The 25,608-nt window shown below is 40.5% G+C and overlaps 1 protein-coding gene across 7 annotated transcripts in view; it reads left to right on the top strand.

Moving 5' to 3' along the window:
* Ryr2 (ryanodine receptor 2) overlaps positions 1-25,608 on the top strand; it is a 600,588-nt gene that overhangs the window by 302,706 nt on the left and 272,274 nt on the right. For all 7 annotated transcript variants that reach the window (XM_031357976.1, XM_031357968.1, XM_031357974.1 and 4 more), the window contains 4 exons: positions 1,385-1,549; positions 6,021-6,142; positions 9,225-9,408; positions 12,027-12,162. In XM_031357976.1, the coding sequence (XP_031213836.1) occupies positions 1,385-1,549; positions 6,021-6,142; positions 9,225-9,408; positions 12,027-12,162 (607 nt within the window). The remainder of the gene's footprint in view (positions 1-1,384; positions 1,550-6,020; positions 6,143-9,224; positions 9,409-12,026; positions 12,163-25,608) is intronic.

Raw genomic sequence — 25,608 nt, 5'->3', positions numbered from 1 at the left:
CCTGGTAAACTTCACCAGTGTGATAGCCTGTCTTAGAGAATAAATGAGGGGCAATGCTTGAAAAATGATAATTAAGGCAGTCCTCTAGCCTCTACAAGCAAGCACACTCACACCCATGGACAAACACACATGTGAGCACACACACACACACACACACTGATTTAATCAATAATCAAATAACCAAAGACCTAGAAAGAACACAACTGCAACTTAGCAAGGGTAGTTATTCAGTGAAGGCATGACCGAGAAGCAGGAAGGTGTCTATTCAACTTTGAGACTGTCGTTTAGGAGCTATCACAGGACTAGAGAGAGGGCCCCAGTGCTTAAGAGCACTGGCTGCTTTTCCAGAGAATGTAGGTTTGATTCCCAGTACCCATTTGGTGGCTTACAACTGTCTGTAACTTCAGTTACAGGGGAATGGCCACATCCGGCCTCCAAGACTGCCAAGCATGGCATGCAGTACATAGACAGACATGCAGGCAAATCAAAGAACAGCAGCTGCAGCAACAACAATGGTGCGTGGTGATTTTGCCGATGCAGAGAATTCCAATCCCAGCACCCATATCAGGTGGCTCACGGATGCCTGTGACTCCAGCTCCAAGGGATGCATTGCCCCCTTTTTGTTCTGGCTTTCAGAGCACCCGTGGATATGTGCATACACATAAATGCACACACGTACATATTCACATACCTTCAAACAGAACGAACTTTGAAGAATTTGGCCTACTGAACTGCCGAGTCTCAGCTCCCCTTAGGAATACAAACCTCTGCAGTTCACCTCAGAAGCTGTGGGAGTAACAACTACAGCTTTGATCAGTTGGAGAGACAAAAGACTCAGTTAGCACTGATAGCCCACGAACACCGCACAGGAGTCATAGCCAAATCGTTCAGGCCGACTACAGAGTTTGCTCTTGGTTTTGGGTTTTAAATTCAAGATATGTTCAAAGCTTTTTCAAGTGTTCTCTCAATTTTGTTCTGGACCTGTAGGGAGATATTTTTATTTATAGATGATAAAACTAAACCCTAGGCTAGGAAGGTGGCTAAGCAGTTATGAGCCCAGGCTGTTCTTCCAAAGGAACCAAGTTTGGTTTCCAATGCCCAGTCAGGGGCCTCACAACCACCTAGAACTCTATATCCAGGGGCTCTGATGTCCACTTCTGCTCTCCAGTGACACTCTATACACACCCCAGACACACATACATGCAAATTATTAAAAATAAAATAAATCTTTACAAAATATTTGGTCATTGCCATAACTTCAGTGAATCTAGAGAACTGAGCTTTTCAAGGAGTGTTTTTATAAGATAGTATTGTATTGATATAGACTAGTGTTTTGTTTTGTTTTGTTTTTTTTTAATCTATGCTATTATGTGTTCATACACAGGAAAAATTGGACGTGGGGTTGAGGAAAGAAGTCGATGGCATGGGAACCTCAGAAATCAAGTACGGAGACTCCATTTGCTACATACAACATGTGGATACAGGCCTGTGGCTAACCTACCAGGCTGTGGATGTAAAGTCAGCACGAATGGGATCCATACAGCGTAAGGTAAGGTACCACACAGACATAGCTTATCGCAGCCACATTCATAAATGAAAAAATACAAACATAAAAAGTGGAGACTTCAGCCACCTGCTTGAACTTGCTATTACACTCTGAAGGTCAGGTCCCACCATTTGTTAATTTTCAGTCAAAAGATTATGAAATCACTTTGTTTGACAACGCATACAACCATGGTGTCCAATTTTTCGGATCCCATTTGTATAGTTGAGAATGTAAGAGCGACTACTATTAATGAAGTATGAGATTTGTGGTCTCTTGAATCCTATGTAATGTAACAATCCTACCAAAATAGGCTTTGGTTTTGTTTTGTTTTGGGTTTTGTTTTTGGTTTTTGGTTTTTTGGGTTTTTTTTTTTTTTTTTTTTTTTTTTTTTTTTTTAGGATGAATCCTTGCAGGGTTTTTCTCAATGATATATAGGATTACAGTTTGAGATGTATGTATTCAAATATTAGGGGAAAACGTCCACTGTCTTCTGGATTCTGTCCTACTCTATCTTATTTCCTTTGTTCTTCATTCTTGTTATTACCTCTTCTTGCTCATAAGATGGCCATTATGCTTCTTGGTGGTGGTACCCTTCCACCTTCTCCTCCTCCTCTTCCTCCTCTTCCTCCTCTTCCTCCTCCTCCTCCCCCTCCTCCTCCTCCTTCTTCTTCCCCTTCCTCTTTCTCCTCCGCTTCTTCTTCCTCCTCCTTCTCTCTTTCTCTGTGTCTGTCTGTCCCCCACCCTCCCATCTCACTATATACTCTGGCAGCTGTATGTAGTCTGGGCTGGGCTGGAACTCACAAAGATCTATCTGTCTCTGCCTCCCAGTGCTGAGATCAAAGGCACCACCACTCCTGGTTCTTTCCCCAATTTCTAGACATCAGTTTTCACTGAGCCAGTGTGTCACTGGTGATCCCTTGGAAAGATCACAGCTTCTCTCACCTGAGCTTTTGGATATGAAGCTTCTTTGGTGGATGATGCCCATTTTGTCAGCCCAAGGCTTACCATCCTTCACAGTTTAAACTTAAATGATCATATTAGAAGTTTTTGCCTTCCCAGCTTGCCCACTGCATGTCCTCTGTGCCCTGAAAGCATTTATAGAGAGCTTACTAAGTGTTATGTATACTCCACGTACAGTTTGATTGACTCGGTATTGTGACATTGTGCTTTGAGTGAGAAATGTCCTGCAGGTTAATCCTGTCTGGAAATGCCCTTCTAGATGCCCTTCAAGGCATGCCTCATTAAATCCTTACGTGCTTCTTAATCCATGCAAACTGACAATCACAGATGAGCGTAACGGAGTGGGAATTGCTAGTGCTGCTCTTGGAGAGCCAGAGAAGGGAAGGAAGCATGAGGCATGCTGAGTGGTCAGGACTTACTAGCTGACTCCTCTGGCTGTCTGCATTACTCCATCTTTGGTGCACCTACTGTAGTTGTGTTGTCTGGAATCATAGTAGGTGTTCACAGCTTTTTCTCACAAACACACTTGTTTTTCTTTGTCCTGGCCGTGTTCCTACAAAGTAAACTTCTATATTTCTTTCAGTTGTTTGGAGATTTAAGTTTCCTTATATCTATTTATTATTATTAATTTTTATTATTATATCCTCCTTTAAAATTTTTTTCATCTAGCTTTTATAAACTCTCACACTATTTTATTTGATTTTCATTTTATAGGTTTCCTTACTGTGAATTTTCACTCTTATTTTGTAGATGTATATAGGTTTCTGCATCCTTAAAACAATTGAGATAATTTTTATTTCCAAGTCTCATTTTATCACTTTTTTGTAGTTTTTTTTAAACCTAGCAGTAATTTCTGAGTTTTATCAGTTAAAGCTGATAAAAACAAAACAAAACAAAACATGTTTTGGCTTCCTTTAATTTGCTCATATAATTAAGGTACCAGACATCTAATTACTGAAGAATCCTTATGTCCATATAATTAAACCCTACTTGACCATAGCCCATTATTCCAGTAAAATCCTACTAGATTTAATTAACTCATTTTATTCAGGATTATTACATGTATTCATGAGGAAAATTAAATTCTCTTTATGAGTAGTTAAGTTTTCATTTCATATAATTTGCATGTTTATGAATTTCCACATGTGCTAAAGCATCACTCTTCATTGGTCCCTCTTCAGCCACGTGAAAGAGGAATGACCTCTCCCAGACTTACAAAGACAGATGACAGGACATGGTTTGCCAGCCCACAGTCTGGGATGTCTGCTCTTTGAAACTGTATGAGCATTCATATACGCAACCACCCAGTCCTAAGGCCTTCTAACTAGTGAGCCTGAATGACCCTTCCGGTGTTTTCTGAAAATTGATTACTTTAAGTCCATTATTAATTAAATAAATATTAATTATTAGCTAATAAATAATTTTATGCATAATTGAATGGAACTCCTTTAGAATATTGGGGCTTACTATTGGTTTTGATATAGAGTCTTGTTTTGTTTCCCAGGCTAGCTTTGAACTCCTGGGTTCCAGCAATCCTCCTGCCTCAACTGCTGGGATAGTAGGGATGTGTCACCATGGCTACCTCTGTTGATTACTCCTCTGTGTTAGCCCGGACTTTTGCTGTTTTGCCATTGAGATTCACACAGTACTCTATTATCATAACTGAGTTCCTATATTCTGTGTTTTTCTTTCTGTTTTATTTTCAGCCAAGTTTGTGAGAAGTCTGTTTATCTCTCTTCTCAAGAGAATCAAGTTTTGAATCTGCTCTTCCCTTTCTTGGGCCTTGCTTCTATTTCATTAAGTTCATCTTGTATCCCCATCAGCTCCACTTTTCTACTCCAGGAGGTGCACTTCTTAGAGACTTTATACATTGTCATAGGTTTTTCTTTTTTTTTCTTTTAATAAAGGCAAGCAGGAGAAGCATCTTGCATTGAACACTGATCTGTGTCTCATCAATTTTTGCTTCAGGGGTACCTCTTAACTCAAGATATTTGATAATTTTAGTTCCGGTAATAAATTTTTGGTTCATACAATTGATTCATGGTACTGAGTTACCTCACTGTGAGTGCTGAATGAAGGAAGTTGAAGATGCACAACATGGTTCCTCACAGACATTCTCCAGCGGGCTGACTGGAGCCATCGAAAGTCTGGAGGGTGGCGAAGGCAGTGACAGACAGAACAGAGAGGAAGCCCTGGGGAGATTCGAAGCCGTTCTAGTATTCACTTTTGTGATGTACGTGTTGGTGCACAGGTGTATGACCACTCTGGAAAAATCCATTGATCTGTATGCTGAGGAGATGTGCAGTTACCTCTCACTGCTGCGCTTTCATGGGATATTCAAAATATAAAAATTAATGAAGGATATGAGTGTGTATGTGTATGTGCTTATGTATGTATATGTGAGTGTATGTATTTATGTGTGTGCTTATGCAGTATGTATGTATGTGAGTGTATGTATTTATGTGTGTGCTTATGCAGTATGTATGTATGTGAGTGTATTTGTGTGTGTGCTTATGCAGTATGCATGTATATGAGTGTATGTATTTATGTGTGTGTTTAAGTGGGGTGTATATGTGTGTGTGCATGTGTGAGTATATGTGTGTGCATGTTTATATGTGTATAAGTGTGAGTGTGTGTAAATGTGTGTGCTTATGCAGTGTGCATGTGTATGAGTGGATGTATTCATGTGTGTGTTTAAGTGAGGTGTATATGTGTGTGTGTACATGTGTGAGTGCATGTGAGTGAATATGTGCGTATTTGTGTGTATATGTGAGCATATGTGTTTATATGTGTATTTATGTGTGTGTTTATGCGGTGTGTATCATAGTTTAGATACCTCAGAGTCAGTGGTGAATACTTAGTGTCCAGTCACAGTTCAACTGGTGATATTGCATAGCAATGGAATGCAATGTGTAGTGCTGGCTTCTGTGTTGGTTTCTAGTTTGTCAGGCTGTGGATAAATCATTGAATGCAGATATGGGGCAATGATTTACTATTGTTTCAACTCAACTTATTTATTGAAGCATCTTTAAGACAATAACGTAATCAGTATATTACATGGCTGCTTTGTCTGTTGTTTACTCTGAACACAATGGTTTCCTTTGCCTGATTTTGATTTTATTTATTTTTATGGCTCAACTTTTAAAAATGATTTATGTTTCTTGATTTACTCTTCACTCCTCTGATTCTAATTCCTTCCAGTTCCCTTCCTCCTGGCTCAACTTTTTGAGTTTTGTTTTGCTTGTCAGGGAGGAGTGTCTGGGACCAAACCTAGGCCTTTCCAATACTAGGCAACCACTCCACCACTGAGCTATCCCCCTGCCTCTCACTAGTATTTTAGTTTGAAACTGATTCTCACTAAGTTGCCTAGGTTAGGCTCGAGCCATTTCTACAATGTTCCTGTCTCTATCCTCTGGGTGCCTGAGGTTACAGGGCATGCCTCCACCCAGAGCAAGAGCGTATCTTCTTCAATCTGCCTTGTTGGGAAAATGACACTGTTGCCATACCCATGCAGGCTATTATGCACCACGAAGGCCACATGGACGATGGCTTGAACTTATCCAGATCGCAGCATGAGGAGTCCCGCACTGCCCGCGTCATCCGGAGCACAGTGTTTCTCTTTAATAGGTTCATAAGGTAATCTGCATAGTGATAGTTGCTTGATACTTTATTTTTGTCTTTCTTCATGGATTTGTAAACAGGTCATTCTAAAATACACTCTCCTTATAAATATATGCTTTGCTAGGCTCACAGAATAGAATTAAACCTGCAGCTTAGAGAATGTGAATTTGTGATAGGCAGCTATAGGTCATGATGATTTTATCATTATTTTGCTGGAATTTTTTTTATTCTGTTATAGTGAGGATAATGACATCTAGATACTTGAATTCTGAGCAACATTAAAAGCAGTGTGATCCTTAACCCCTGAGTCATCTCTCCAGCCGCCCCCCCATACTGTGATTCTTGAAATGAGCAGTTATTTTTCTACTTAATAATTGAAACAGTTGCTTATACATGAAACTAATCAACCTATGGCCACACTGTTTTCTGGCAACAGCATGGTAATATACAACATAGACTGGATGGAAGACAGCCTCTCTGTTCAAGTTTGCAGACCGGATAGAAGAAATTTTTTTCTATAAATAGACAAATTGAGGTGCATATGTGTATATGGCTAAATGTAGTTTAAAACTTTAAAAGCATGTGCATATTATTATTTAACATTTTTAAAAATGCAAATTATGTGAATAGATATGTCTTGTGATTATGTTTAGTTACACTATTATGTATTAGCATTCTTACTAGAATATTAACAACCCTTTAGCTCTGAGAAGGGGCAGGCCCCAGAGAAAAAAAGGGAGGAGCTGTGGAGGGGACTAGGAGGAGGACAGAGTGAATATCAGTACATAAAGTAAGCAAATTAATTAATTAATGAAAAAACCTAACCCTTCACATAAGAGACATTAATTTCCTGTGTAGTTATATCTTTCCCAAGTTAGTAGTTTGGAAAAAAATAATTCTAAATTATTTTTCATAGTAACTGCTTTAATCAATCTTTCCTTTTTGTGTCCCAACATTCAAAAGACCTTTCCAACCCAAGATTATATTAAAGTTAATTTCAATATTTTGTTTTATTAACTGTCCCACTGTACATGTATATAAGCATGAATGTGTACAGATATATCTAAAAATGAACACAGATTTCACCCTTATATATTATGTAATACTTATTTCACTGTCTGCCTCATTTAAAACTTGAATTTCATCAGATTGAGTAAGTCTTAGAGAAGAGGTGGGAACCAGCTTCACATTGTATTTAAAATATGAATTTCTGTTTGGCATTACTTATATGGTTGTACCATTCTATACAATACTAATTGCTCATATTAATCTGAAAACCAAGTGGAGGGGATAAAACTAAGGGCTGGTAGGATTTAGTTGGTATCATAACCCATAAAGCTTGGGTTCTGAAACTCTGGCTGGGGCATCAGAAATGGTAGACACATAGACAGACAGACAGACAGACACATACACAGACAAACATACAGTCACAGACACACACACACACACACACACACAGACACACACACACAGACACACACACAGTAAAGGTGAGATCTGCTACTGAAAACTAGAACTGCAGCTGATTTATTAGGTGTAGCATGGGGTGAGGGTCTCTGCAGGCAGGCAGTTTCAGACTGTAAACATCCAGGAGGAGAAAGCTGTAACTATTCATCTCTGTTACCATGATCAATCCTCCATAATGGCCCACACTCAGACTTCCCCTGAGAAGAGCCCTGCCTTCCCTCTGAGGCTTGCCCGGGAAAGGCTTTGCCATTCCCATGGGGCTGAAGACATGGAGTCCTGGACATGGCTTTGCTCATACCAACAATTTACATACCCTCAGGACTTCAACCACTCAGGGCTCCCTCTAATACCTGTAAGGTGGCACAGGTGCCAGGAAATTTCAGAGAAATACCCAAGGATAATTATAGTTTTATTATTTCTTCTGATTGAAAAGCTGAACTCGGCTATTCCAATATCACTACCAGTCTTTATATGAATGACGATACATTTAAAAATAAAAATTTGACTGTTATAAAATACAAATCTAAGCTAATTTTCATTAATAATTTTAAAACATGTAGGGATCAGGCCTCTTTGAGACCCTCTTCTGTCCATGATAGAATCCTATGTAAACAATCTCATCGATGAGTTCATGAGTGTAACTTTTGCAAAGATTTAGTTTTAATTTAAAACAGCTAGGTGCATATGTTGGGGTTTGTGTATGGAAGAGCATGTGCTCACAGAGTCCAGGAGAGAGAACTGGACCCCGAGGCTTTGGAGTTACAGGTGGTTGTAAGCTGCCTGATACTGATGCTATCATAGAACCTAGTAAACATTTTTAACTATCCAGACATCTCTCCAGCTCTCATAAAGACAAGTTTTTTTAAACTGTTAGAGTAGTAGCTAGTGTTGATAACAGTAAAACCTGTAACAATCTCTTACCAAAATCCAACCTCAAACAAGCAAATGTCAGGGCTTGAAGCAGGAAGATGTGTCCTTATATCTTAAGGTACTGTTTTAATTAGGATTTTACTGCTGTGCACAAACACCATAACCAAGGCAACTTTTATAAAGGACAAAATTCAGTTGGGGCTGCCTTACAGGTTCTGAGGTTCAGCCATTATCATCAAGGCAGGAACATGGCAGCATCCAGGCAGGCATGGTGCAGGAGGAGCTGAGAGTTCTACATCTTCACCTGAAGGCTGCTAGCCGAACACTGACTTTCAGGCAGCTAGGAGTAGAGTTTTAAATCCCATGCCCTCAGTGAGGCACCTAATCCAACAAGACCACACCTACCAATAGTGTCACTTTCTGGGCCAAGCATATACAAACCATCACAGGTACCTAGCACCATGAAGTGCTATCAGTCAGCTTTGCATTTGGACCATTTCTCCATTGGCTCAACAGGGTGTGTTATAGAGGTATGTCTCTGGATGCTGCTCTCTGGGATACACCGTGATACTTAGATGCTATGTTACACACTTCTATTGTGAATATGGCCATTATGGCTGGTAAAAAGGATGCCTTACACATTCCTTTGATTGTGCCTTCTTTAGAGAGGGTGTCAAAATGAAATCACCTGCCAATTGAAATAATACATTGAACCGAAACTGTGGATGACTAACCTAGAGAAGTATTTGCTATGATTCAGGGGCCTGGATGCTCTGAGCAAGAAAGTAAAGCTGCCCACCATTGACTTGCCCATCGAGTCTGTGAGCCTGAGTTTGCAGGACCTCATCGGCTACTTCCACCCCCCAGATGAGCACCTGGAACATGAAGACAAGCAGAACAGGCTGCGAGCCCTGAAGAACAGGCAGAATCTCTTCCAGGAAGAGGTGAGATCACACCTGTTCCTTCTCCGTTGTCCCCTTGGGAAAAATGATTTTGCACAGAAGAAAATTATCTGTCCATTCCACATCTTTATGCATCCCAGTTGAGAGTAACAAGGGTGTTACTGGACAAGCTTGGGAGAAACATGGTCATTATTTTTACTTGTGTGTCACTCCCCTGGCAAGGGACACTTACTTTACCATCAGCTCCCGCTGGGCCATTTTTATCACTGCAGTAAGAGCATTGCTGGGTGGACTCCAGTAGAAGTAGTGCCATGTTACTTAATGGCATCTGTTTTGTGGTTGTCTTAGATTTTACTTTAATGGTTTTGAGTTTACAGCATATTATTTGAAGGTGCCTCTTTGAAAACACAGCCCCAATAAGCTGAGCAGAGGAATGCACTTTGATCCAACTGTTTTATATGGGCTTCATAAATATAGAACTGGCTTCATAAATACAGAACACACATACACAGACATACACACACAGAGACACACACAGACACACATACAAACACAGACGCACAAGACATACACATACACACAGACACACACAGACACGTATACACACACAGACACATATACACACAGACACACACATACATACACAGACACACACACACATAGACACACAGACACACAGACACATATACACACAGACACATATATACACATACAGATACACACACAGATATACACATACATACACAGACACACAGAGATACACAGATACACACAGACACACACACACACATACAAAATCTTAGGGCATGAGAGCTCTTTTATTGTTGGAATAAAAGCAACAAGGGAAATGACCACTAAAGCTCTTGGGCTGCATGAACAAAGTACCTCACCCTTTCCTTTTGCATATTATTACTTTTTTGTGGTGCTGGAGACAAACCCAGGTGTTCACGGAGCTGCCTCCAATCTCTTGGGTGTCTTTGTGTATATGATTTATTTTACCAAATGTCCCGCGGCTTTGAAAAACTCATGTACACCAGTTTGACAGCCTCATGTCCCGAGATGGTGTCAGTATTATCACGAGAGGTTTCAAGCCCTTAAGTCAGGGGTGTTGGGGATGATAGAGCCAAGGACTCAGCAGGATTTCCATTCTAAGGGTTCCCAACATAGGATTGATTTATTTTTTTTTAAAGAAAGAATTAACTTGGGCTGGAGATACAGCTCAGAGGTTAAAAGCGTGTGCCTCTCTCACATAGAAGCTGAGTTTGGTTCCCAGCATGCATATCAGGAGGCTTACTGCCCGTAACTCTAGCTCTAAGGAATAAGGCACCCCCTTGTGGCCTCTGAAAGAACTACACTCACATGCATATCGCATACCCTCAGACATGTATATGGATCTGATTAAAACAATTCTTTCTTTCTTTTCTCTCTTTCCTTCTCTCTCTTTTTCTTTTCTTTTCTCATTCTCTCTCTCTTTCTCTCACATTCTTCCTTACAAGAAAGAAGCAGCTTTATAAGCATCTCAGGGAAACATGTAGAGGATGTTGTTGAATTTCAGTAATCCCAAAATCTATGTTGTACTTTTAAAGCTATTTTTTTTCTGGTTCTTTCTCAACTGACACTACATTTTGCAACTAATTCTCTTTGTGAAAAAAATGCTCTGTGATCATAAAGGCACAAAAATCATGGGAATGTCAACACAAGCCAATGCTAAGAACAAGAGGACTTAGTTGTAAGGAGTTCTTGTCTTCATGTATGCTAGAACATTGGACTGATTGCTGTACAACAGTTATATTATATCTGGAGGGAATTCAACCCAAATATTAGGCTATGACAATTTAAAATATGAATTTGAATAATTTTAGTCTACTGTGGATATAGAATTTTTCCCTTTGTCATTTTGTTACATAAGACTATCCAGAATGGACATAAGTGTGTTCTCAGGCCCATGGAAGCTGCCAAAATTCTGCCCAGTGAGTGAATTTGACTACTGTATATTTCGTAGATTTGGCTTTTGCAATCCTGCCTCCGTATGAAAGCTTCAACCCTGCAATAACAATGAAGGTGCCATTTCAGATGTAGGTTGTCTCCTGCAGAACCTCACAAGTCAATTTTTTACGTGCTTTAAAATTTCTTTTCAGTGGTTTTCTTTCACTTAATATGTCTTTAATTTAATAGTTATAATAATGCTTATTAAAAACAAGGATGAATCACTAGTAGTAGGATACCACTCACGACCTGTTCATACCAACCTCTGCGAAACCATATCAGTGAGAACATACTTATACAACTTTCATTCACTTCTCTTTGAGAATAGAAACCAAGATTGAAATCCCAAGTTATCTGAAGAATACTTAATTTCTTGGGCAAACGTGATTCTTCTTATCCTTTGATTAAATGATCTTAGTTTTCTTTACAATGAACTGATGATGTTAAGCTAGACTTCTCTCAAAAAAATCAAGCTGTCCTCTTTTATTCCCCTTTTGGCCTGAGCATAATTAATTTCTTTTCTTTGAGACAGAATATTACTTTCAAACCCAGACCATCCTTGAGCTTGTAGTTATGCCCCTGCCTCTGCCTCCTGAGTACTGGGATTGTGAGCTCCCATGCCTGACTCAGAAGTAATTTCCGATGGTGATTTCTTTTTTACCCTCCTCTTCCAGGGAATGATCAACCTGGTTCTGGAGTGCATCGACCGCCTGCATGTCTACAGCAGTGCAGCCCACTTTGCAGACGTCGCAGGACGAGAAGCCGGGGAGTCTTGGAAATCCATCCTGAATTCTCTGTATGAGTTGCTGGGTAAGGCCCATGGCTGAGTTTCTTATGGCAATTTTGAAAAGATCTTGTAAGAGCTGCAATTTTACAGCATGCTCAATTTTACAGCATGCTTTTTAGTCAGGACTTTTAATTTTTAATGAAGTTAACCTAAAGCCAATGATGCTTTCTGCATAATCCCTTCTCTAAGAGAGGAAGGTCACTCCCCGCAGAAGTATTCCTGTCTTGGTTAAGGGAGGGAGCTTTTGCAGGGATCCTATAATAACCAGCATCACTTATTTCCTTCTTGATTCTCAGGTTAGTATTATAGAATCCATTTTCTTTCATCTCTGGCTTGTCAGGGATTCTCACTGTGTCCTTCTGTGGTGTTTATATGACCGGATTTGCCAACATCTAGGTATATTTTATTTTAAGCAACACTTGAGGTGCTTTATAGCACATTCCCATTGGCACTGGCTGAACATAGATCTTCTGTTGGGTACCCTGTGTGAAAGTGTGTCTCTCTCCTTCCTTACCTACTTAAGGCAGTTATTGATTAGCTTTAATAAATATCTGATGGTCAGTTAGCTGGGCAGGAAGTGGAAGTTGGGACTTCTGAGAGAGAGGAAGAAACCAGGGGTAGAAGAAGGAGGAAAGCTTTCACCGGAGACATCGCTGGGAGACATCTGAGGAGACTGACGTGATCACAGACCTGGAAATTGGTGTCCAATTGTGGGGGTCTGGCCGTCGGACCCTCACTTCTGTTGGGTGCTTCTTCGGCTGGAGATAATTGAGTACCTGTGAACACAAGCGGGTAAGAGAGAAAGAAAGACAAGGACGCCAGGTAGCTGTATGGAGATGAGATGAGATGTGATGACTCTTTACTATGGAGAACTGGGTTTATATGGCAACAGACAGCATGGAAACCAAAACAATTCTTGGCTTTAGCATAGGCATGATAGCAGAGAGAAAAGCACACTAGTCTGTATACAAAACAAACTTCAAATGGAGAAGCAGGCTGAGCTTTCAGTTTCAATTCTTTTGAACTTCCGAGCTGCATCGTCCATGTTTGATCTCAGGGGCCAGTCGCCAGTGTTTTCGCACCACAGTGGGAAGCCTCAGTCCCGGGGCCTGACATATCTATCGATTCTGGAACCAGCATGGAGCAGAGGGGCAGGATGCCACCTCCAATGTGGGGCTTGAACCCACAACTCTGAGATTAAGAGTCTCATGCTCTAACAACTGAGCTTTACAACAGTCTTCCTTAGTTTTGACCTGAACTATTTCAGTAATCTCTTTGTGTCTCCTGCCAAGAACTTGGGTCAGTCCAGTTTTACCCTATTGCAAGCTGGTTTCACGACAGTTAGCATCTTACCTATATGATTTCACTCGTCACAATGCCTACTGCGTGGTAACCAGTGTTGGTTTCAAAGGCAGGACTATCAGCTTTCTGGGTTTTTGTGTCTCTGCCATTTGGTTTAATGCCTGGTGTAGAGTAGATACCCAATATCTATTAATATATTGATATTAATTAATGACTGAATTATGGAAGAGGAAAGAATTTCTGAATAAAGAAATTTTAATATGAAGAATAGGTAATCAAAACATTTGGAAATCCTCTAAAATATAATTAAACTTCATTAAAATTTATAGAGTTGTAAGATAATCTATTCATAATTGTCCCTGCTAGAATTTTTAATGCTTTCTTTGGGTGAGCACATTGGCATGTCATTAAAATTGAGCACTTGCAATTTGGTGCTTTTATGGGACTGGCTTTCACATTCCTCCTCTGAACAATACCAAAGATATTGTGGCACCAAAATTCTAGAGAGTATATTTCCTTGCAAATATGGAATTGATGGCAGTACCATTGATTTTGTTAAAAGGGGGTAGAGATACAGGAGAAAAAAACCTTCAGTTTGGTGTGCTTTTAACCTAGTTTGGTGTCTTTTTAACACAAAGTGTAACATGTTTACATGGGGTAACATGGATTGACTTAGACAAACTAGATATCTGGCCAGAGGTGTGTCATAAGGTGTGTCACAAATCGCACAGACATCCAGACCATATGACGATTGATTTCTCTTTGTGACTCACCTGTCCCTTCAGCAGGTCACATGGTCACCTTCCCATGAGTAACAAATCTTGGGCATGATAGTCACTTGAGGGAACTCATCTTTCAGGTTCCTTACAGCCAAGCACCCACTTTAGCCTACCTTACAAATCTCTCAAGGTGTATGTACCCTCTGTAACGACACAGAATTTGGGAGGATTTTAATTCGATTATTTTAGAATTGATTGGAATAGCTTTAGTATATTCTACTAAATGCTGAGACTTGTACAAGATAGCTCCTGGTTGTAATGAGTTTTGTGGCTTCTTTGATTGGATCAGGGTGAGAGATGTGATTTTAAAATGGCACCTGTTCCAGTAGAGAGAGATGGCGGAGATGGTAAGGGCAGGGTGATATATCCATGCCTTAAACTTTATATAAATGTCAGTTTAACATAAAATTTAACACTATCTTCATTGTACCCAGAGAATCATTCCCTCCTCTCTCCCCTCTCTCTTTCCCCCTTCCCCCTCTCCTCTCTCTGCCTTCTGTATGGTCAGTTTCCCATAATCCTTTTAGGACCTGAGCTAGCTTGTTTTTAGTTCCTCATCTTACATATTTTGCAGTTTACTTCCAGCATATTATTGGGGAGGTAAAGGAAATCTTGTCATGAGAAAAAGAGCACACTGCTTCCTCCAGCCCTCTGAACCCACACCTGCCATCTCAAAGTCCCAAACCAGACACTCTGGCAAAGTGGTGGGTAGGTGGGATTTTACTAGTACTGGCCAATGCTTGAAGCCTAGGTTGAGCCCCTGCCTTTCATGGCTCTCAGCTAGAGGGTAGAGGTTACATGGGAAGCTCTCCTGTCTGTCATAGGTACAAGATTGCTTTTATTTTCTGCCTCACACTGTGCATTGGGCAGAGTCACATTCAATCAATATTAATTTAACTTATTTAATAAACACGTTGTGGAGATTCCCATTGATTTTTGGTAGCAGGGTAGATACAGCCATTAATTCACTTTATTAAAAAACAATGGCTCTCTTACTTTTTTTCCATTAGGCCCTTTCATTGAGAAAGCCTAGTCTAGTCTGTGGCCAGCAGCCCCTGAGACAATAGATCTCTCTCATCCCAGACCCCAGCCTCTGCCTCCGATGTGACTTTGGACACAGAGGAAGCTCAGTGTCCTGACTAGGAAAATGAAGAAAGTAGAGGCCTCTGCTTCTACCAAATTCCATGGGTTACCACCAGACCAGGCAGATAACTACTGGCACCTGTTGTTTTGAGTGGTGTCTGTGAGCTGGTGGTAATGATTCTACCATCAGGTTGTTGGGCAGCTGGGGTTTGATTTCGGTATCCCGGTTAGCATAGGGTGGTACTTCTCTTCTTGCCTCCTCTTCAGTGCCCAGCACCTCTTTTCTTTTGGAAGCTTTCTGTACTCATCCTTACCCCATGTTAACACAGTGTGTTTGTCTTTATCTTTTCCTGTAGTTCAAGCATGCCTTAGAAAGAAACCCTATGTACATCTCCTGGGTATGATAGATAGAGGATTATATAGTCAGATTATTCTGAGAAGGTAGTGGGGTTTGGTTCTCACATCAAGAAAAGGAAGAAACAAAGATTCTTTACCTTTCCTGCTGCACCGAAGGTGCTTTTCAATTCTCTTATTCTGCTCACTCTCTGAGTATAGTGACTCTACTTCCCACATCTGTACCTGCAGCATCCTGTGCCTAGCTGCTTCCCAGAAAATATAGTCATCCCTCCATATTCACAGGCATGGCACCCACACTTTCAAGTGGCTGTGGATTGAAAGCAAAAGGAGAACATGGTGTCTGAACTAACCATGGCTGGATTTCTCTTCTTGTCATCATTCTCTGAACAGTACAGGGTACCAATTGTTCACTTAGTTTGATGGAAGTGAGCCAGAGATGATGTGATGTGTGTGGGAGGGTGTGCACAGGTTGTGTGCAAAATGACATCATGTTATGTAAGGATGTTGGATATCTGAAAATGTTGGGATATATGGTACTGATTCACCAAGGATACCTAGGGGTGACTGAGCTTGAGACCTCCAGGATGTTGAGATACTGTAACTTTTCTGGCTACTCTCTCTAACTCTGGTCCTCCTGTCTTCTCATCTTAATCTCAGACCTCAGGGAGCCTACCCTCATGTCCTCATAGATCTTTGTTGACTTTATACTGGTCTCTATGTTTTCTAGAACATGGCATCCCAGGTCTGGCCTTTCTCTTCCTTTCTGTCTTCCAACCCCAGTCATGCTTTGTAGCTGCTCTACATTGCCTCTTTCCAGTGCTTTCTCCAGTCAAGATCTATACTTCTAGAATGTCTATTACCAATTAATATTTGCAAAGTTTGAATATTGTTAAATGTCTATACATGCCTCCTTAATTATTTATAGCTCATTTGATTTAGAAAGGATTTGATGGCACTATTATTTAATATTGACATAATTAGAATTCCTTAAAATTTACATTCTGCCAGTATAATAGCTGAAAGGTACTAAGAACAGAGAATCATTAAATAGTTTCAGGGTCATGGATATATTTTACTTGTAAGTTTAACTTTTAGGATGAATACATGGCCCATTGGTCAAGCCCATGTTCTTCTCTTGTGTTCATCCCTCCATATTCACAGGCATGGCACCCATACTTTATATAAATGTCAGTTTCACATAAAATTTAACACTGTCTTCATTGTACCCAGAGAATCATTCCCTCCTCTCTCCCCTCTCTCTCCCTTCCCCCTCTCCTCTCTCTGCCTTCTGTGTGGTCTGTGTGGAAGACCATAGTTGGGTTCCCCGGGCCCACACTGGGCAGCTCACAGTTGCCTGTAACCCCAGGTTCAGGTGTCTGACACACTTTCTTCTCGGCTCTCTAGGTACTATAGCCATGTGAAGGCCCTGCTCCTGCACACAAATCAGTAATACTGAAAAGTAAACTAGATGTCCAAAGCCGCAAAAGATGAAGGTTTAAAGTGTGTTCTCATCAGTGTGTTCATGCTTCTTGACATTTGCCTTTTCTGCTGCTGCTCTTGAGTCTTTTGTTAAGGTACCTCCACACCCATTTCTTCTAGATTGTTCTGACTATATATTTATTTAAATTCCTCACCCCAGGACAGGTTTCTTTCCCCCTTTTTCCTGCACTCTAAGCACCTCAGCTTCTTGCCCGGTCTCTGGACTGCCTAGGCATCCTTGTAAAACAGAGACATCTGTGTTGGGGGAACATGGGCTTAGAGTCTGGTATGTCTCCATGCCAATAGCAGCTCTCACACAATGCAAGTTGCTGTGACAAAATGTGTAAGGTAGATAGATGGCTTATGGACAACCAAGGACAGTTTCCCATTATTTTAGAGGAGGCAAAAGTCCAAGTTCAAGGCATCCGTGCACTCTGTGTTTACAGAGGGGTGTTGAGAGACAGTTTAATGGAGATGTTCTCTGACTCTATTCTATAGAAGGGGTGAGTATCTCTCCAGCATCCATAAGGACACTACTCCCTCTGATAAGTTCTCCATTCTCATGACCTCATTCCAACCCCATGACTCCATCTTATTTATGTCATCCCTAAGGATTAAGATGGTAACATGTGAGTGTTTGACCCTAATATTCAGATCATTGTACAGACTTCATGAACTGGTTAACTATTCATTAAATATCTGCTTTGAGAGATGCTCTGATGTAGGCATTAAAGGACTGGGTGGCCAAAGTACAGTGCCTGTCTAAGCTCTCAAGGCATGGTTTTGGGGAAGAGAGTGGAAACCAAAAAGCTAGCAAGGATGTGAGCAGCTATTGACTGCACTGCCTTCATCATCTTATTACATCATCATTAAATAATGGTAATATGTGACTAACCAGTGAGTCAGATGACATGAAACAGAGGTTCTCAACCCGTGAGTTCTGACCCCTTTGGCAAACTTCTAGCTCCAAAAAAATAAAAAAATAAAAAAAAGTTTTACATTATTATTCATAACAGTAGCAAAATTACAGTTATGAAGTAGCAATGAGGTTTAAAGTGGGATGAGCCAGGAGCACACAGGTCACCAAAGTGGCAGAGCAGCTGGGACAGGGTCCTTCCTGCTTCCATCTGCACCCAGGAGCTAGGGCTGTTCCTCAGACCCCTGTGCTCAGTTCCTACATGAGAAGAGACTGTCTCCAGGGAGTGCTCTGACTTCAGGACTCAGAGGTGAGATCACCATTTTCTCTCCCGTGACTGTCTAAGGTGGGACCAGCAAGGAGCACATAGGCCATCGCCTGGACAGGGTCCTTCCTGTCTTCATCTGCACACAGGAGCGCTGACACAGGCTTACAGGCCCAGAGGAAGGACAAGATCATGCCAGAGACAGCAAGACCAACTAACACCAGAGATAATCAGATGGCAAAAGGCAAGCTCAAGAACCTTACCAACAGAAACCAAGGCTATTTGGCATCATCAGAACCCAGTTCTCCTACAACAACAAGTCCTGGGTACCCCAATACACCAGAAAAACAAGATTTGGATTTAAAAATCATATCTCATGATGCTGATAGAGGACTTTAAGAAGGACATAAATAACGCCATTAAAGAAATACAGGAGAACACAGGAAAACAGGTAGAAGACTTTAAAGAGGAAACACAAAAATCCCTTAAAGTATTACAGGAGAACATGAGTAAACAAGTACAAGCCCTTAAAGAGGAAACACAAAAATCCCTTAAAGAATTACAGGAAAACACAATCAAACAGGTGAAGGAATTGAATAAAACCTTCCAGGATCTAAAAATGGAAGTAGAAACAATAAAGAAATCACAAAGGGAGACAACTCTGGAGACAGAAGACCTAGGAAAGAGATCAGGAGTCATAGATGCAAGCATCAACAACAGAATACAAGAGATAGAAGAGAGAATCTCAGGGGCAGAAGACACCATAGAAAACATTCACACTACAGTCAAAGAAAATGCAAAATGCAAAAAGCTCTTAACTCAAAACATCCAGGAAATCCAGGACACAATGAGAAGACCAAGCCTAAGGATAATAGGTGTTGCTGTCCAGCAGCAACGTTAAAACAGTGGGTTACCTGGAAATCTGGAGTTAGAAAGAGATAGGAGGAGGTAGGCTAGCCATACTGTACCTTACCCACATGGGAGGGTAAAAATTAGACAACACGAGCTGTGGTCACTCAGTCATCTTGAACCTTTAATGAATAATCTTTGTTCCCACCAACAGGTAGAATAAGTCGGGGAAAACCCCACCTCCAAGTATGTCAGCATGTCAGTCCAATCAGCGACTTCCTTTTTTCTCTGCAGAGGTGGAGCTTCCGAATGTAACTGGAACCAGGTTTGAAGTGTGGCAAATAGCAGGAGATGGGCAGAGAGGTGTGGCTATGAGAGGCAGGCCTCAAACCAGGAGGGTATCAAATAGGTATAGGAGAGAGTGAATACTTCCAACTTAAAGGGCCAGTAAATATCTTCAACAAAATTATAGAAGAAAACTTCTCGAACCTATAAAAAGAGATGCCCATGAACATACAAGAAGCCTATAGAACTCCAAATAGACTGGACCAGAAAAGAAATTCCTCCTGTCACATAATAATCAAAACACCAAATGCACTAAACAAAGAAAGAATTTTAAAAGCAGTAAGGGAAAAAGGTCAAGTAACATATAAAGGCAGGCCTATCAGCATTACACCAGACTTCTCGCCAGAGAATATGAAAGCCAGAAGATCCTGGGTTGGTGTCATACAGACCCTAAGAGAACACAAATGACAGCCCAGGCTACTATACACAGCAAAACTCTCAATTACCATAGATGGAGAAACCAAGATATTCCATGCCAAAATCAAATTTACACAATATCTTTCCACAAATCCAGCCCGTCAAAGGATAATAAAAGGAAACTCAAGCACAAAGGAGGAAAACTACACCATAGAAAAAGCAAGAAGTAATCTTTTTCTAACAAACCAAAAAGAAGATAGCCACATTAACATAATTCCACCTCTAACAATAAAAATAACAGGAAGCAACAATAACTTTTCCTTAATATCTCTTAACATCAATGGATTGAATTCCCCAATAAAAAGACATTGTCTTAGTTAGGGTTTCTATTCCTGTACAAATATCATGACCATGAAGCAAGTTGGGGCGGAAAGGGTTTATTTAGCTTACTTTCACATGGCTGTTGATCACCAGAGGAAGTCAGGACTGGAACTCAGGCAGGTCAGGAAGCAGGAGCTGACACAAAGGCCATGGAGAGATGTTACTTACTGGCTTGCTTCCCCTGGCTTGCTCAGCCTGTTTTCTTATAGAACCCAAGACTTCCAGCCCAAGGATGGCACTACCCACAAGGGGCCCTACCCACTTGATCACAATTAAGAAAATGCCCCACAGCTGGATCTCATGGAGGCACTTCCCCAACTGAAGCTCCCTTCTCTGTGATAACTACAGCTTGTGTCAAGTTGACACACAAAACCAGCCAGTACAGACATAGACTAACAGACTGGATAGGTAAACAGGACCCAACATTTTGTTGCATATAGGAAACCCACCTCAGTGACAAAGATAGACACTACTTCAGATTAAAAGGCTGGGAAACAATTTTCCAAGCAAATGGTCACAAGAAACAAGCTGGAGTAGCCAATCTAATATGGAATAAAATTGACTTTCAACCTAAAGTTATCAAAAAATGTAAGGAGGGACATTTCATACTCATCAAAGGTAAAATCTACCAAGATGAACTCTCAATTCTGAACCTCTATGCTCCAAATGCAAAGGCACCCACATTCATAAAAGAAACTTTGCTAAAGTTCAAAGCACACATTGCACCTCGCACAATAATAGTGGAAGACTTCAACAATCCACTCTTAGCAATGGACTGATTATGGAAACAGAAACTAAACAGAGACACAGTGAAACTAACAGAAGTTATGAAACAAATGGATTTAACAGATATCTATAGAACATTTTATCCTAAAAAAGAAGACTATATCTTCTTCTCAGCACCTCATGGCACCTTCTCCAAAATTGACCATATAATTGGTCACAAAACAGGCCTCAACAGATATAAGAAGATTGAAATTATCCCATGCATCCTATCAGATCACCATAGACTAAGGCTGGTCTTCAATAACAAAATAAACAATAGAAACAAATAAACACACTACTCACTGATAACTTGGTTAAGGAATAACTAAAGAAAGAAATTAAAGATTTTTAGAGTTTAATGAAAATGAAAGCACAACATACCCAAACTTATGAAAGCAGTGCTAAGAAGAAAACTCATTGCTCTGAGTGCCTCCAAAAAGAAACTAGAGAGAGCATACAGTAGTAGTTTGACAGCACAACTGAAAGCTCTAGAACAAGAAGAAGCAAATAGACCCAAGAGGAATAGAAGGCAGGAAATAGTCAAACTCAGGGCTGAAATCAAACAAGTAGTCACAAAAAGAGCTATACAAAGAGTCAACCAAACTAGCAGTTGGTTCTTTGAGAAAATCAACAAGATAGATAAGCCCTTAGACAGATTAACTAGTGGGCACAGAGACAGTATCCAAATCAACAACATCAGAAATGAAAAGGGAGATATAACAGAGCCTGGGGAAATGCAAAAAATCATGGGATCCTACTACAAAATCCTATACTCAACAAAATTAGAAAATTTGAATGAAATGGACAATTTTCTAGACAGATACCAGGTACCAAAGTTAAATCAGGATCCGATAAATGATCTAAACAGTCCCATAACCCCTAAAGAAATAGCAGCAATCATTAAAAGTCTCCCAACCAAGAAAGCCCAGGACCAGATGGGTTTAGTTCAGAATCATATACGACTTTCAAAGAAGACCTAATACCAATACTCTTCAAACTAGTCCACAAAATAGAATACAACCCAATTCATTCTATGAAGCCAAAATTACTCTGATACCTAAACCACACAAAGACCCAATAAAGAAAGAGAACTTCAGACAAATTTCCCTTATGTATAGTGATGCAAAAATACTCAATAAAATACTCACGAATCGAATCCAAGAACACATCAAAACAATCACCATCTTGATCAAATAGGCTTTATCCCAGTGATACAGGGATGGTTCCGTATACAGAGATCCATCAATGTAATCCACTATATAAGCAAACTCAAAGAAAAATCACATGATCATTTCATTAGATTCTGAGAAGGCATTTGACAAAATCCAACAACCCTTCATGGTAAAAGACTTGGAAAGATCAGGAATTCAAGGCCCATACCTAAACATAGTAAAAGCAATATACAGCAAACCAGTAGAGAACATCAAACTAAATGGAGAGAAAACTTGAAGTAATAACACTAAAATCAGGGACTACACAAGGGTGTCCACTCTCTCCTTTCCTATTCAATATAGTACTCTAAGTCCTAGCCAGAGCAATTAGACAACAAAAGGAGAAGAAAGGGATACAAATTGGAAAGGAAAGAGTCAAATTATCACTATTTGCTGATGATATGATAGTATACTTAAGTGACCCAAAAAATTCCACCAGAGAACTCCTAAACCTGATAAACAACTTCAGCAAAGTAGCTGGATACAAAATTAACTCAAACAAATCAGTGGCCTTCCTCTACTCAAAGGATAAACAGGCTGAGAAAGAAATTAGTGAAACAACACCTTTCACAATAGTCACAAATAATATGAAATATCTTGGTGTGATTCTAACTAAGCAAGAGAAGAATCTGTATGACAAGTACTTCAAGTCTTTGAAGAAAGAAATCGAAGATCTCAGAAGATGGAAAGATCTCCCATGCTCATGGATTAATATAGTAAAAATGGCCATCTTGCTGAAAGCAATCTACAGATTCAATGCAATCCCCACCAAAATTCTAAATCAATTCTTCATAGAGTTAGAGCAATTTTCAGATTCATATGGAGTAACAAAAAAACCCATGATAGTAAAAACTATTCTCGACAATAAAAGAACTTCTGGGGGAATCACCATCCCTGACCTCAAGCTGTACTACAGAGCAATTGTGATAAAAAACTGCATGTTATTGGTACAGTGAAAGGCAAGTATATCAATGGAATAGAATTCAAGACCCAGAAATGAACCCACACACCTATGGTCACTTGATCTTTGACAAAGGAACTAAAACCATCCAGTGGAAAAAAGACAGCATTTTCAACAAATGGTAGTGGTTCAACTGCATGTAGAAGAATGCAAATCGATCCATTCTTATCTCTTTGTACAAAGCTCAAGTCCAAGTGGATCAAGGACCTACACATAAAACCATATACACTGAAGCTAATAGAAAAGAAAGTGGGGAAGAGCCTTGAGCATGTGGGCACAGGGGAAATTTTCCTGAACAGAACACCAATAGGTTATGCTCTATGATCAAGTATCTACAAATGAGACCTCATAAAATTGCAATGCTTCTGTTAGGCAAAGGACACTGTCAGTGGGTCAAAAGGGCAACCAACAGATTGGGAAAAGATCTTTACCAGTCCTACATCTGTTAGAGGGCTAATATCCAATATGTACAAAGAACTCAAGGCATTAGACTCCAGAGAATCAAACAACCTTATTAAAAAACAAAGAATTCTCAACTGAGGGATACCAAATGGCTGAGAAGCACCTAACGAAATGTTCAACATCCTTAGTCATCAGGGAAATGCAAATCAAAACAACCCTGAGATTCTACCTCACACCAGTCAGAATGGCTAGGATAAAAAACTCAGGTGACAGCAGATGGTGGTGAGGATGTGGAGAAAGAGGAATACTCCTTCATTGCTGGTGGGATTGCAAACTGGTACAACCACTCTGGAAATATGTTTGGTGGTTCCTCCGGAAATTGGATATAGTACTACCTGAGGGCCCAGCTATACTACTTTTGGGCATATACCCAGAAGATGCTCCAACATGTAATAAGAACATATACTCTACTATGTTCATAGCAGCCTTATTTATAATAACCAGAAGCTGGAAAGAACCCAGATGTCCTTCAACAGAGGAATGGATATGGAAAATGTGATACATTTATACAATGTAGTACTACTCAGCTATTAAAAACAATGAATTCATGAAGTTCTTATGCAAATAGATGGAACTAGAAAATATCATCCTGAGTGAGGTAACCCAATCACAAAAGAACACACATGGTATGCACTCACTGATAAGTAGATATTAGCCCAGAAGTTCAGAATACCCAAGATACAATTCACAGACCACATTAAGCTCAAGAAGGAAGAAGACCAAAATGTGGATACTTCAGTCCTTCTTAGAAGGGGGACCAAAATACCCATGGTAGGAAATACAGAGACAAAGTTTGGGTCAGAAACTGAAAGAAAGGCCATCCAGTGACTATCCAAACCAGGGATCCATCCTGTATACAATTACCCAACCTAGACACTGTTGTCGATGCCATCAAGTGCTTACTGACAGGAGCCTGATATAGCTGACTCCTGAGAGGCTCTACCAGTGCCTGATTAATCAGAAGTGGATGCTCACAGCCATCCATTGGACTGAGCACAAAGTCCCCAGTGGAGGAGCTAGAGAAAGAACCCAAGGAGCTGAAGGGGTTTGCAGCCCCTTAGGAGTGACCTGGCCTGTGGGACAAGTTATTTGGGGGAGCGAGAAGAGTCACAACCTGTGAATAAAGAATAGGTGAGAGACAACAGGACTCAAGGAAGCATTGCTTGTCAAGAACCATTTACTTGGTTGAGCAGAGCATATTTACAGCAAAAATCTTGGAGGGGAGGGGGAGAGGAAGGAGGGAGAAGGAAGTTTACAAGATCTTCTGGGGCTAAGACCCCGGGATTGGGGGGGGGAAGTCGTGGGTGGGGGGAAGTTCTCAGAAGTTTTGGTACACTTAATGTTTCTTATCTCAGGGCCAAGCAGGATGTTTATCTCAAGGCAGGCTGGATCTTGTGGTCAGAGAGCAGGATGTTTATCCCAAGGTTCTCAGCCAGCTGGGGCAGGATGTTTATCTTAAATCTCTCATTCAGCTGGGGCAGGATGTTTATCTCAGGTCTCTCATGGTTCCCAACATAGGAGGAACAGCAATATGAACCAACCAGCTCCCCGAGAACTCCCAGAGTCTAAACCACCAACCAAAGAGTACTCATGGAGGGGCCCATGGCTCCAGCCACATATGTAACAGAGGATGGCCTTGTGGGACATCAATGAGAGGAGAGGCCCTTGGTTTTGTCAAGGCTTGTTGCCCCAGTGTAGGGGAATGCCAGAACAGGGTAGTGGGAGTGGTTGGGTTAGTGAGCAGGGAAAGGGAGGATTGGATAGGGGAGGGGGGTTGGAGGGGATAAAATTTGCAATGTAAATAAAGAAAACATCTAATAAAAAATAAAATAAAAAATTTAAAAAATGAGGTAGCAATGAAAATAATGTTATGGTTGGTGGCACCACAACATGAGGAACTGCATTAAAAGGTCACAGTATTAGGAAGGTTGAGAACCATTGTCATAAAATAAAGGAT

The sequence above is a fragment of the Mastomys coucha genome, unplaced genomic scaffold, assembly GCF_008632895.1.
Source record: "Mastomys coucha isolate ucsf_1 unplaced genomic scaffold, UCSF_Mcou_1 pScaffold7, whole genome shotgun sequence".
In the NCBI taxonomy this organism is placed as follows: Eukaryota; Metazoa; Chordata; class Mammalia; order Rodentia; family Muridae; genus Mastomys; species Mastomys coucha.
Note: the sequence above shows the minus strand (reverse complement) of the source record. Positions and strands in the feature narration are given on the sequence as shown.